Here is a 13,638-nt window from a genome sequence, read left to right as displayed (position 1 = left end):
TTGCTATATAGACTAGGATGGCCTTGAACTCACAAAGACCCACTTGACTCTGCCTTCCAAGTGCTGAGATTAAAGGCGTGCACCACTCCAGACTTCCTTTTTTTTTTCCATTTATTTATTTTATGTATATGAGTACACTGTAGCTGTCTTCAGACACATCAGGACATCAGATTCCATTACAGATGGTTGTGAGCCATCATGTGGTTGCTGGGATTTGAACTCAGGTTAAGAGCAGTCAGTGCTCTTAACCGCTGAGCCATCTCTCCAGCCCTCCTTCCTTTTCTTTTTTAAAGATAGCACCTCACTAAAAAGTTCAGGCTGACCTTAAACTCAGACAGCCTCAGCCCTCAATCCTCCTTGCCTCCAACTCCTGGAGGCAAGGAGGGCTGGAGTTGGAAGCACAAACGGTCACGGACATGTCTTTACTGTCTTATTGTTCCTTTATATTCACTCACTACACCTGGCTTCTTAGGATATTAGCAAGTGAGTTTATTATTTCTCAGTGTCAGGTAGAATTGCCTTGTTTGTCATTAAACTTTAATAGACATTTGGATTTTTCCAGATTCTGGGAAGTATAAACATGTAAATATTGTATATAAAAATATAAATATATCAGAGGAATTGAACAGTTGTGACTCCTTCCTGCAGATGCCATATGGAAAAATCACAAACAGGACAAGTGCTGGGTGTAGAGGGCCGCAATAACATTCGCCACCACTAGATGGCGCTGGCTTCCACTGCGCCCCACGTGGAAGGCAAGGATAGCCTCCGCCATTACAAGATGGCGCCAGCCTTTGCCGCGCCAGCCGACTCCCTTTCAGGAAGTTAACTGTGCACATGTGCAAGAGTGCCTTCATGCCAGGTCTTTGCCCACTCCGGGGCGTCCCTTATGAGATCATGGGTAAACAACCAATCAGGTGTGGATGCGCTGCGCTAGGATATATATAAGCGCACCATGTTGGTGCGGCAGAGGCTTCTCCTTAAGATTAAAATAAAAGTTTGGTCACAGCTAGGATTTCTATGTGCCCGCGTGTTTCTTGCCAGCGAGAGGTTGCCTGTGGGACAGCTGGGGACCAGCCCTGGCAGTTCTTTCTGGTTCTCTCCTAAAGGTAGATAAGGGAGAAGAGCATGGGGTTGGGGGGAGACTTGCCTGAGAGATATTTAGGGTTGTAGTAATAAGACGTTTACCTGTCTAAGTCATTTTGCTGAGGTGACTGACATGCCTGTCATGTCAGAGTTCTTCTGAGGCTAGAAAACTGCAGTCTCTGTCATTTAGCACTTCATTGTAAAACAGCAAGAGATTAAGTAAAGAGCCTTTTTCTCTCTTATCTAGAGACCTCACCTCCCACTTGTCAGGCTAGGGGGAAGTTTGGAGCAATAAATTTCTATTGAATCAGAAGAGAGTCATGCTTGAAGAAGAACTTTTACATAATCGAGTATGGGTTAAACTCACATAAATTCATATACAGATTCATGCTTACACATTCACTCATCTTTATTCAAACCAGTTAGGCCCATCTACATACTTTTCTCATAATTACATACTTACACACACATCCATACTTACATATGTATATGGAGCAAAAGATCAAACGCCAGTGCAGAAAGAACTCACTTATTCTGGATGAAAAGTGAGCTCCAATCTTGATTGCATAGAAAAAGAAAACACTTCTACCTTTTATTGCTAAATGGATTAAACCCAACTCTGTAAGAAGAAAGTTTGTCCTCTTTTGTAAGACTAAGCCTTGCCTCGCTATTAAGAAAAGACGATGGTTAGGAGAAGTCTGCCTGCTCCTTCTGCTCTCTCTGCAGTCTCTTATTTCTTCTTCCCCTTCTGCATTCCGCATATTGCTCTCTTAATTTTTTAAGTTGTCTTATAATTTCTAAGTTAGTCTACTCTGCATTCTCTTTCTAATCTTGCTCTCTCTCCTCCTGCTCTAACAATGCCCTTGCTCCTGAAGCTCTTACTTCCAGTTGCCTTTACTCCCAATGCTATGCCTGCTAATCTAATCTTTCCTACTCTTTTGTATCTTTTCTAGGAGAATAGATCACATGGTTTTTCCAAGCATCTTTTTTTTTTTTTTTTTTTTGCAAAAAAGTTTACTGGAAGTTCAAACATAAATTCAAACCATAAATTGAATAAGAGGTTTACAACAGAAAATGTTTGCATGCATATCCATTAAGAGTAATTTTATCTGGGGCTGGAGAGATGGCTCAGTGGTTAAGAGCACTGATTGCTCTTCCAGAGGTCCTGAGTTCAATTCCCAGCAACCAAATGGTGGCTCACAACCATCTGTAATGGGATCTGATGCCCTCTTCTGGTGTGTCTGAGGACAGCTACAGTGTACTCATATAAATAAAAATTAATAAAATATTAAAAAAGAGTAATTATCTGACTAAACATTTATTATCTGTCACTTGCTCAACTGGTTTATTGAAAGTTAAAAACCATAACTTTTGTGACTAAGGTATTATTGAAGTTTTGCATAGATTACCCCAGTCAATATTTTTATCTTCTGTCCTTGCACCTACAGTAAATCCTTTGCTCCCCTTTGTATGACCTTGGATTAATTGTTTTACAACCTTTTGGAATGTGCTCTAAGTTGTAGATGCCTGCTTGTTATTGCAGAAGCAATAAACCCTTGACACTTGAAGACTGGCAGAGTTCTCATTGCAATGTCCACATAAGAAAGGACTTAATGACAGTCTTATTAAAAAAGATTTTGGGGGTTGGGGATTTAGCTCAGTGGTAGAGCGCTTGCCTAGGAAGCACAAGGCCCTGGGTTCGGTCCCCAGCTCTGAAAAAAAGAACAAAAAAAAAAAAAGATTTTGATGGGGCTGGAGAGATGGCTCAGCAGTTAAGAGCACCCGACTACTCTTCCAGAGGTCCTGAGTTCAATTCCCAGCAACCACATGGTGGCTCACAACCATCTGTAAAGAGATCTGATGCCCTCTTCTGGTGTGTCTGAAGATAGCTACAGTGTACTCATATATAAATAAATGAATAAATCTTTAAAAAAAGATTTTGATAATTACTAATATAATTTTAGGAATTCTTATAGAATTATCATTAATTAAGAAATCACCTATTTGTCTATATAGCATCACTACAAGATAGTATGTCTTTGTTGTTCTGCAGAAATCTGCTCAAAAGGGTGAGCTAATACCTAGTGATTATTATATATATTTAATAATAACAGGAAAAGCATATTAATAGCAGGAATATTTCCTAACATGTAATTCTCTCAGCCTTGCCTAAAGGAGCAAAACCATCATAGATTTTTAGCCTATAGTGGTACAATCTGTCTTAGTCAGGGTTTCTAATTCCTGCACAAAACATCATAACCAAGAAGCAAGTTGGGGAGGAAAGGGTTTATTCAGCTTAAGCCTCCACACTGCTGTTCATCACTAAAGGAAGTCAGGACAGGAACTCACACAGGGCAGGAACCTGGAGGCAGGAGCTGATGCAGAGGCAGCCATGGAGGGGTGCTGCTCACTGGATTACTTCCATTGGATTGCCCAACTTGCTTTCTTGTAGAATCTAGGACCACCAGCCCAGAAATGCCTCCACCCACTATGGGTTGGGCCCTCTTCCCTTGATCACTAGTTGAGAAAATGCCTTACAACTGGATCTCATGGAGGCATTTCCTCAAGGGAGGCTCCTTTCTCTGTGATAACTCCAGCTTGTGTCAAATTGACATGAAACCAGCCAGTACACCATCTCAGGAAGATCACGAGCTGGGTTTTAGCTTCTCCTAGACGGCCCCTGGCAGATAAGAGCTGGCCTCTCTGCCTTCATTTTTGTGTTACCTTAAACTTTGGGTCAAATTCTTTCTCAGGTCTGTATGTTGTTGCAGGGTATTTGATTATAGTGTAAACCCCAAGATTATGGTATTTACTGGGGAAAACCTGTTTTTAGTTGTGGTGAGGCTCAGCCTTAGCACATACCTTTAATCCAAAACTTTCTGCTTGAATATTATAAACAGGATAAATTAAAATCAGCCATAGGTCAACAGGCAGAGCAAGCAAGCAACCAGTTGACAGGAAGTGAAGGAAAGGCTCCCAAGTCTTTATTGGTAAAACTGAATGATTGAAATTTTGTTAAAAAGAACAGTATGTAGGCTTGTTGACCACTTAAGAACAGCTTATCTAAAAACCTCACAATCCAGTTCTAAATTCACCTGCAGTCTCATTCCTCCTTAAGACTGAAGACAGGCAGATTAGAGCAATTAAAATCTCAGTATACCTATTTTTTTTTCTTGTATCGTGTATAGTTTAAAATTTTTAGTGTGTGTGTGTGTGTGTGTGTGTGTGTGTGAGAGAGAGAGAGAGAGAGAGAGAGAGAGAGAGAGAGAGAGGGCGCTCATGTTAAAGATATAGAGGCCAAAGGACAGCTTGCAGGAAACACCTCTCTCCTCCTACTGTAGGGGTCCCAGGCATAAAACTCAGGTCACCGGGCTTGGTAACAGGCTCCTTTACATGCAGAGCCATCTTACCAGGTGGAGCTTATACTTTCTATGTATGCCTTATGTGAAAAATCTTTGCATACCCAAGAAACACAGATTTTCCTTCTGGCTTTCTTCTAGAAGTTTTATATAGATTTGTAGTTTATATTGAATTCTATAAATTAGTTTTAATTGATAGAATGAAATAGATATACTTTGCAAGGCGAGAACCAAAGGCCATTTTTCTTCCTTTCTTTTCTTTTCAAGACAGGCTCTCTCTGTGTAGCCCTGGCTGCTTTGGATCTCTCTGTGTAGACCAGACTGGCTTCAAACTCACAGAGATCCACCTGCCTCTGTTTCCCAAGTGCTGGGATTAAAGGCGTGTGCAACCACCATCAGGCACAAAGGTCATTTTCCTAACACCCTTTATTTTTTGCCATACTGGATATTAAATTGAGGCCCTCATACATGCTAGATAGGAGCTCCACTATACTAAAGTACATTCCCAAGCCCTCAGCACCATTTACTAAATATAAAGACTCTCTTCCCCCATATAAGATAATCTGGCTGAAGAGGGGTGGACCTATTTCCAGATTCCTTGTTCTGTTCCCCTGATCTATATTCCTGCCCCAATGACAATACATCCCTGTATTGATTAATGTATATTTTAAAGTCTTGAAATCTGTATTGTTGGTATTAGTCATTCTGAGCTTTTGATCTTTCCATATACATTTTAAGATTTATTTTTATTTGTGAGTGGATATACAAACACGTGGCCCTTAAAGGCCAGATACTCTGGAACTAGAGTTACAGATGGTTCTGAGCAGCTTGGACATAGGCGCTGGGAACCAAGCTCAGGCCTCTAGGAGAGCAGCAAGCATGCTTAACTACTAAACCATCACTCCAACCATTTTGTTTGTGTGTTGACATACAAGTGTGTCTTATCTAATGTATGCATTTGGGTGTGTGCAGGTTCATGTGCACAAGTGTTGAACATGGAGGCCAGATGTCACCTTTGAGTATTGTACCTTAGAAGCTGTCCCCTTTGTATTTTTGAGACGGAGCCTCTCACCGGGCCTGGAGTTTGTTAGGTTGATCTGGCTGCCTGAGCTGTCCCAAAGGTATCCTGGCCTCTGCCTCTTCAGCCCTGGGATCTTAGGTACATACCACACCTGGATTTTTATGTAGGTCTGGGGATTGAACTCAAGCCATCATGGTTGCACACCCAGCAATTACACTTTACAAACTGAGCCATCACCAAAGCCCTCCATACACGTTTTAGAATCAACATCTAAGTTCCAAAAAGGCTGCAGCTTGAAAAATGTGAATGAATTTGTAACCACAACACTACCGAATCACAAGATTAGAAACCAGACAGAGTGCCACGGTATTTAAGAATATGTAGATAGATACGTGACAGTGGAAACTTCTAGTTTCTTTGGAAATTTAGTTACGTCGAGCGATGTTTTGCTGGGGTACAGGAGTGAAGGGACGTCTTGCTAAAGCAGACACATGAAAGAATGTTTTCCTGAAGCAGACACAGGTGAAAGGATGTTTTGACATAGCAGACGTGTGAAAGGACCTGCCATGAATGTGACCCCACAGACAGTGGGAGACCAGCACTGAGCATTGGTTTGATTTGCTCCACCTCGCTATTCAATAGCGACATGCATGTATTGGTTTGCCTTACAGAGCATTGCTGGTCTCAACTAGTGGTGATGCCGTTGAGAGAAACTCGCCAAGGAATTGCCGTGAGGTTCCTAGGGCAGCTTGCTGCTTCTGCGGCCTCGCCTCAGACCAGTTGTCAAGCCTTGAGGTTTCTTCAGGATTGAGCCACAGCTGCTGGTTCGTGCCTGGTGTTTGCCTAGAGAATGGGATCTGTTGAGTCGTGTTTGGTGTTTGCTACGGGACTGAACCGCTGCCGCAGATCGAGCTCACCCCCAAAGAACTTCTGCTGAGCAGGTCCACTTCTCCTTATCCTATAACTTTTCTCTTCCATTGCCTCTGCTGGGTGGTGGGCTGGAGGAGAGGTTGAACCCTTACTAAAGGTAGGCTGCCTTCAGAGATGGAGTCAAGGAATAGGTGCTGAAATACACTGCCAATTAGTGGTTCAAACTGATGTCAAAACAAATGCATATCAACAAATCAGACTGTAACAATTTAATAAACGTGAAAGGCATCGAAACACAAACTCTGATCTCCACCATACACCATGAACAAAAATTAATTTGTTGATCACAGATATGAGTGTCAACGCTAAAACTAGAAACACTTTTTCTGGGGGAAATATTACAGAAAATTCTTCATAACCTCCAGTTAAAAGCAAACCAACTCTTAGATTTAATAATCTTATCAGAATATGTGAAGGATAATTTTAAAAATCAGCAATAAAAATTATCTGGATTAAAAATAGCAAAAAAAGAACTTTAAAAAGAGAATATGCAAATGATCCCTAGTGAGGGAGGATGAAAAATTATTTACTGTGACAAGAGAAGAAGAGGAGGGGGAGGAGGAGGAGGAGGAGGAAGAGGAGGAGGAGGAAGAGGAGGAGGAGGAGGAGGAGGAGAAGGAGAAGAAGAAGAAGAAGAAGAAGAAGAAGAAGAAGAAGAAGAAGAAGAAGAAGAAGAAGAAGAGAAGAAGAAGAAGACGACGACAAAGAAGAAGAAGAAGAAGAAGAAGAAGAAGAAGAAGAAGAAGAAGAAGAAGAAGAAGAAGAAGAAGAAGAAGAAGAAGAAGAAGAAGAAGAAGAAGAAATCATAATCATTCTAGGACCTAGTTTGTGTTTCCTGCTGGCTGGAAGAAAAATGTTCTCAACAGAGCTGCTGAAACCAAGAGTGCAGAGAAAACTTTGCTTTTCTTAGAGATGCCACAAATGAGTGTTAAAAGCTGCAAGTGCAGCCAGGCAATGGTGACACACTCCTTTGATCCCAGCACTTGGAGGCAGAGGCAGGCAGATCTCTGTGAGTTTGAGGGCAGCCTGGTCTACAGAGTGAGCTCCAAGACATCTAGGGCTACACAGAGAAACCCTGTCTGGAAAAAGGAAAAAGAAAAGTTACAAGTACACCATACTTGTTCAGGCCAGAGCATGGGGCCTTTGGGTTTAGCGTTCCTAACTGTCCTCTTGCCGTTAGGCCTGAACAGGGTAGGATACTTCATAGGCCCCCTTAGTTTTACTTATAAAAGGAAATTCTCTAGGAGAAATAAGGAAATCTGCTCGCATGGTTTCTTAATCATTTTTCCAGTTTCACTTTATCTTTGAACATGGTTGCAAATTACATTCTATAAGAAATGTAACTTCACAAAATCATAGGTATAGACATATAGAGAAAACAACTATAGCTAGGACACAGTTAAGACACTTAGGGTTCTCTCTCTCTCTCTCTCTCTCTCTCTCTCTCTCTCTCTCTCTCTGTCATCACCAAGCTAGCTCTAGTATGACAGAGTCTGAGGTAAGAGCCCTGAAACCACAGCCAGGTCTAGCACTTGCCCCACCCCTGATGATATCCTTGCCCAGGTCACTGTCATTTAACTGGCAGGCCAGTTTGCCTTCCAACTGGAACTGACTAACCTTCATTACTGCCAGGCAGAGCACAGCTCAGGAGGCTTGAGGCCAAGGATGGCAACCAGATCACCAGGCAGAACACTTTGAAGTCTCTCAGATCCCCTGCTTATTTCCCTGGGGCAAGGGATCCTCAAATAGGATTTGAAGAAAGGGTATTGGGAAGGTCAGTCGAGAGGGGCTCCGAGAGAGGATGGGAATGAGATGAGCCATCACCATGTCCACAGGATGTCACAAGGTCAGCAAACACAGCAGTAAGATGAGGAAGACCACTGGATGCAAACAAGCAGTCTGGTTCACCACGGTGATTAGCCACTTGTTGTAGAAGGCAACGTCTGTATAAACTCCAGGGTGTCCTTTGCGACCACAGCCAATGCCCCAGCTCACAACTCCTATCTGCACCCATCTGTTATCAAATTCACAGGACAACGGGCCTCCAGAATCCCCCTGAAGAAAGAGAAAGAAACATATGGAGAGAGTGGGATTGATCCCCACTAGGTCTGGCTAATTACAATGGAAGACACCCAGGAGACAGGCTCATACACAGTCTCCTTGGAGCCAAGTGCAGTAGCAGTATCAGCCCTAGTGAGGGTGAGGCAGGAGGATTTCAGGGAGTTCAAGCCTGCTGGACTGCATACCAAGACACTATATCTCAGAAAGAGAGAGGGGCGGGGGAAGCACCTGTGGTATACCCAAGCCTCTGCTGATACACAAAAGCTGGAAATGGGTGTATACATAGGGCCATTGAAGAGTTAATGGGGAAATGTTAATGCTCTGAAGTTATCTTCCTCACACTGGTGTTAAATTCTGAATTCCACTCCCGAGGGGCTGGAGACATGACTCCGGGTGGTTTAGGGCTCTTGCTCCTTTTGCAGGATTAGTTGAGAACAGCCACATGGTGACCCATAATCACCTGCCACTCCAGCTCTATGCCCTCTTCTGGCTTTTGCAGGCACTGCATGTACACAGCGCACATAAATACATGAGGGCAAACCATTCACTCACAGAAAATGAAAACAAATCCCCTTTTAAAATCCCGTTAAATATCATTGCTATGTAGCAGCTCCTTGCATTTTAATGCAAGGTCTCCCCTAACCTCTACAGCAAGATCCTTGTGAATTATAGAGCCCATTTATGCATAATCTTCTCCCAAACCTGCTTCAGAGACCCTAGCAATCACTTCAGTGAAGAAAAATAGTCTTCCAGGGGACTGGAGAGATGGCTCAGTGGTTAAGAACACTGACTGCTCTTCCAGGGGTCCCAAGTTCAAATCCCAGCAACCACATGGTGGCTCACAACCATCTGTAATGGGATCTGATGCCCTCTTCTGGTGTGTCTGAAGACAGCGACAGTGTGCTCATACACATTAAACAAACAAACCATAGGCTTCCTCAGTATCTCTTACAACCCCTAACCTCACGTGAACTGATAATTTGACCTTAGACACGCTTTCCTCATTGCTTGGTTGCCCTAGACCCTCGCACCCAAGCATCCCTAGAACTTAATGGCATCTTCTCTGTGCTCTGAAGACATTAGTTCTGGAATTACACATCCAAGGGAGCCACTGATTAAAAGGAAAATCTGACATGTTCACCCAGCCACATTTCCCAGGTCTGCCTGGGCCACTCTAGAAACTTAACCACATGCAACCCTACATCTTATTGCTCCAGACATTTAAAACCTCAGTATCTTCTACCCCAGTGTGGGGTACAAACCTAGGGCTGCTTGTCTATTGCTGTTCACCTCTCATTCCTGAAAGGAGACAAGACCTCACTACATAACCAAGACTCACCTATGTAGGCTAGTCTGGCCTTGAACTTTTGATCTTCCTACCTCAAACTCTTGAGTGCTAGGATTACAAGTATATACCACACACTTGGACAACATAGGAAGTGCGCTCAGATCTCTGATCCCCTGAGCATACTGTTCCCTATCTCTAAAAATGATATCACAAGAGGACCTTCAGTTCATGTCTTTGGACTTCCACAGCAGGCGGATAGTTATGGCTTAATGCTGCCAGGTTGTGGTATAGGTAAACTGAGTTAACAAGGGCTCATGGTCCCTTCATTGTGGGAACTGCCACATAGGGGAACTCAATGCAAAAGATTATTATATTACCAATCTCCAACATCAACACATAAACAGGAACCCCAAACATCCACCTATGCAGGTTCTTTAGAGAGGACCAAACCAGCTGGACATGGTGGTGTCTCCCTGTAATCTCAACGCTTGATGCAAGCCGATCTCAAGCTCAAGGCTACCCTGAGCTACACAGAAAGATCGGGCGAGGCCAGCTCCTGGAGCCATAGGGTGTTGGGGCTCTCCCCGTGAGTTTTCTTGAGTAACAGAGTTAGCAAACAAGCAGGCCTTGACATCTGAGGCTAAGGAAGGAGCCACGAACTGACCTGGCAAGCATCCTTTCCTCCTTCTTTGTAAGCACAGACCATGCCTCTCTTGACAAGATCAACAGAAGTCGATGCCATTTTCTTCAACATCTCATTACATTCCTCATAAAGGATGATGCTTTGGTCCACCTCCTGGAGAATTTCTGTCGGAATTTGTGGTGCTAATGAAAAAGATCAGCAGTGTATAAATCTGACCAATGGACTGCACTCCCTCAGACACCCAAGAGTCCCACTGGACAAAGGCAGGGAAATTAATATTGTCCCCCATTTGACACGGAGGAAACGGAGACTTAAAACTCTTATAGGAAAAGATTGAGTAACAGGCAGAATTGAGCCAGGCCTAATGGCCTAAGTCTGTAAGTCTTTGGGAGGCCAAGACAGGACAATCTCAAGGGTAAGGCCTGCCTGAGCTATAGTGTGAGTTCAAGGCTGTCTTGGGCAACTTAGCAAGACTCTGTCTCAAAACAAAACGTAGAAAGGGTTGTGACTATAGCATAGTGCTAGAGCCCTTCACTAGAATGTTCAAGGGCCTGGGTTCAATTTCATGCTTAAAAGGGGTCAAAACTGAGAGAAGGGTAATATTTCTGAAGGGAAAGCAAAATCTTAGAGGATGAAGAAATGACAACCCATCAAACACATTACTGGTGTCCATGCGATAGAGAGGAGATGGCCTGTGAAAATTATAGAGAGGGGATAGCCTGTGCATCTTTTATTTTTTGTTTGTCAGTGAGATGGGGTCTTTACATAGATAGCCCTGACTCGTCACAAACTGTCCATACTCCTGCATGTAACACCACACCCAGCCAATTTTCTTCACACTCTAGAACATGAATCACAGGGACAGAACCCTAACAGTTACCACGCGTGACTTCTCACAGATAAGAAGCGTACCAGCAGAGACCTGTGTGTGGCTCACCCAATTCCCCTAGGCACAAGGAACTCCATAAATACCAAGATAGGTACTTCCATTGAGAAGCTGGCCATCAGCTCATGGTGTCCTGAGGAAAAATCCACCCAAAGTGCTGGAGAGATGGCTCAGCAGTTAAGGGCACTTGTTCTTGCAGAGGACCTGGGTTCACATCCCTCAGCGTGTGGAGACTCAAAACTCATAACTCCAGTCCCAGGGGCTCTGACACCCTCTTCTCTGCAGGTATCAGTTCAGGCATTTGGTGCATAGACCCTCGCACAGCAAGTGAAATAAATCAAATGTGAATTTCCACCCAGGAGAATCCCACCGCCTCTGGCCTTTGTCCATGGGGAATACAGCAATTCCTATAACCACTCAAGCACATTGCCCCACAAGTCTGCAAGAGGAGATTTGACACAACTCTAGTTCCCACGAGAGAGAGAGAGAGAGAGAGAGAGAGAGAGAGAGAGAGAGAGAGAGAGAGCGCTTTCTTGGGCTGTCATCGGATGTTTACCTTGACTCCTGCCAAGCTGCCTGCCACCCACCCGTCTGCCAAGGAATCTGCCGCCCCACCATCTTTTGTCTCTTACTCTAGGAATAAGGCCGAACTTCCTTCTGAGCACCAAGTCTTACCACCTGGATCTGGTTTGCCCCATCCTGTCACCCAGCATTTGGTTCCCGCTTTCACATGAAAAGTCCCCGTAGGGACACAAATAGGATGGATGCTAGAGGTGAAATTCACGGGCTGTTGGAGCTTGAGAAGGGCAATGTCATTTTGGACAACGGTAGTTGTTGAGAACTTAGGGTGGACAAAGATGTTCTGGATGGGAATCACCAGACTTGTATTTTGCCGGTAGACACTCCGATCGCCCATCTTGACGTTGTACTGGACTCGGCTGTGGGAAAAGATGTGTTACCTCATGAGCCATGACTATACCCTTTCCACCTGGTCCCCGTTTCTCGACATGGCCCCAACCAACCTCTTTTGCTACTCTCTACCTTCCTGTCTCTGTCACTAAAACTCTTTATTAAAAAACTCTTGGGGCTGGGGATTTAGCTCAGTGGTAGAGCGCTTACCTAGGAAGCGCAAGGCCCTGGGTTCGGTCCCCAGCTCCGAAAAAAAAGAACCAAAAAAAAAAAATCTTTCAATTGTTTTGCCCGTGCCGACATCCTAAGTATTTCTAGTAACAAGATGGTCATAGCATGACTGCCCCCTTCTTTTGTTTTGGAATGTTTTTGTCAGGCAGGTAGATTAGACGGCCGGGTTTCCCTCCAGAACTTTCCCCATCACTCCTCACCTGTGTATGCAATGAGCCGCAGTCAGCACCCATTGGGAGTTGAGGAGGGATCCTCCGCAGACGTGCATGTGTCTGACCCGAAGGCTCACTTGCCAGGGCCACTTTCCCTCTTCCGCATCCACCCCTCCCATGATTTTCATCAAGGGTTGGCCACACACTGAGTGAGGACGAAAAGAACTCATAAGAATTAGGCCCTCTCTTCATGCTAGCGTTTCCACGGAAAGCACCACGTGCACCCCCCAACGATAGCCAAGGAGTAAGCTATGTCTGTCCTGTTGACCACCACAGGCACTTCATACCCTCAAGGCTACCGTGTCATACACGCCCCATGGCAGTCATATCTCACAGAAGCCACAGGCAAGGCAATCAGACTCTACGCAACGTGGCCTGAGCTACACCCACGTCTCTCAGACTCAGGGTGTCATTAGCTCCCCCTCAGGGCCTTGACACAGTCCTCCCCTTGCCACCGACAACCCTTACCAAATTACCTATGGAAAAGTTCGTGAAAGGAAAGCGGGTGGTAGACCCCTGGGAGGCCACTTTGGACGTGTGCACCGGGGTAGGTGGCGGTGAGTTTTCCCCCGGAGATTCACTGAGCCCTGAGGGGAAACCGGAAGTAGAGAGTATGGAGGCAGCTGCCCAGGCCTCGCAGGGCTTCGGCTGAAGCAGCAAGAGGCAGGCTACGAAGCCCAGGGAGCCACCTCCGGACGCCATGCCACCACGTAGGTCACCCCAACCCCTCCCAGTAAGATGGCACCCGTTCTCCAGGTTCACGTGGCCACCCTCGATTCTGTCAGGAGAAACGGGCTCCCCAAAGGGCTGCAGGAGGCGCCAGTGAGTCGGACGCATCAGTGGCGAGTCGCGGCTTCTGACACACTGAGCACACTCTGGCCTGGGCCAGAGGAGACAGCCATCCTTGATGGAGACCTCCCAATTCAGGACCCTTACTTCCTGCGGAGCCTGACGAACTGGTAAGGACAGAACTCTGGGAATGAGAGAGGAAGCCCTAGGTCTCCAAAAATGT

At 44.9% G+C, this 13,638-nt stretch overlaps 1 protein-coding gene across 1 annotated transcript; it reads right to left on the bottom strand.

The window, feature by feature from the left end:
• Positions 1–8,128: 8,128 nt before the first annotated feature.
• Positions 8,129–13,328, bottom strand: Prss42 (serine protease 42). Its single transcript, NM_001106863.2, has 5 exons — positions 13,103–13,328; positions 12,615–12,771; positions 11,950–12,212; positions 10,410–10,570; positions 8,129–8,451 (listed from the first exon to the last, which is right to left on the bottom strand). Exons 1-5 carry the CDS (start codon positions 13,326–13,328, stop codon positions 8,236–8,238), a joined length of 1,023 nt encoding a protein of 340 aa, NP_001100333.2. The 3' UTR covers positions 8,129–8,235.
• Between the last annotated feature and the right edge of the window lie 310 nt (positions 13,329–13,638).

Source organism: Rattus norvegicus, chromosome 8 (assembly GCF_036323735.1).
Source record: "Rattus norvegicus strain BN/NHsdMcwi chromosome 8, GRCr8, whole genome shotgun sequence".
Taxonomy (NCBI): Eukaryota; Metazoa; Chordata; class Mammalia; order Rodentia; family Muridae; genus Rattus; species Rattus norvegicus.
The sequence above is the reverse complement of the archived record's forward strand: the minus strand, read 5'-3'. Positions and strand labels throughout refer to the sequence as shown.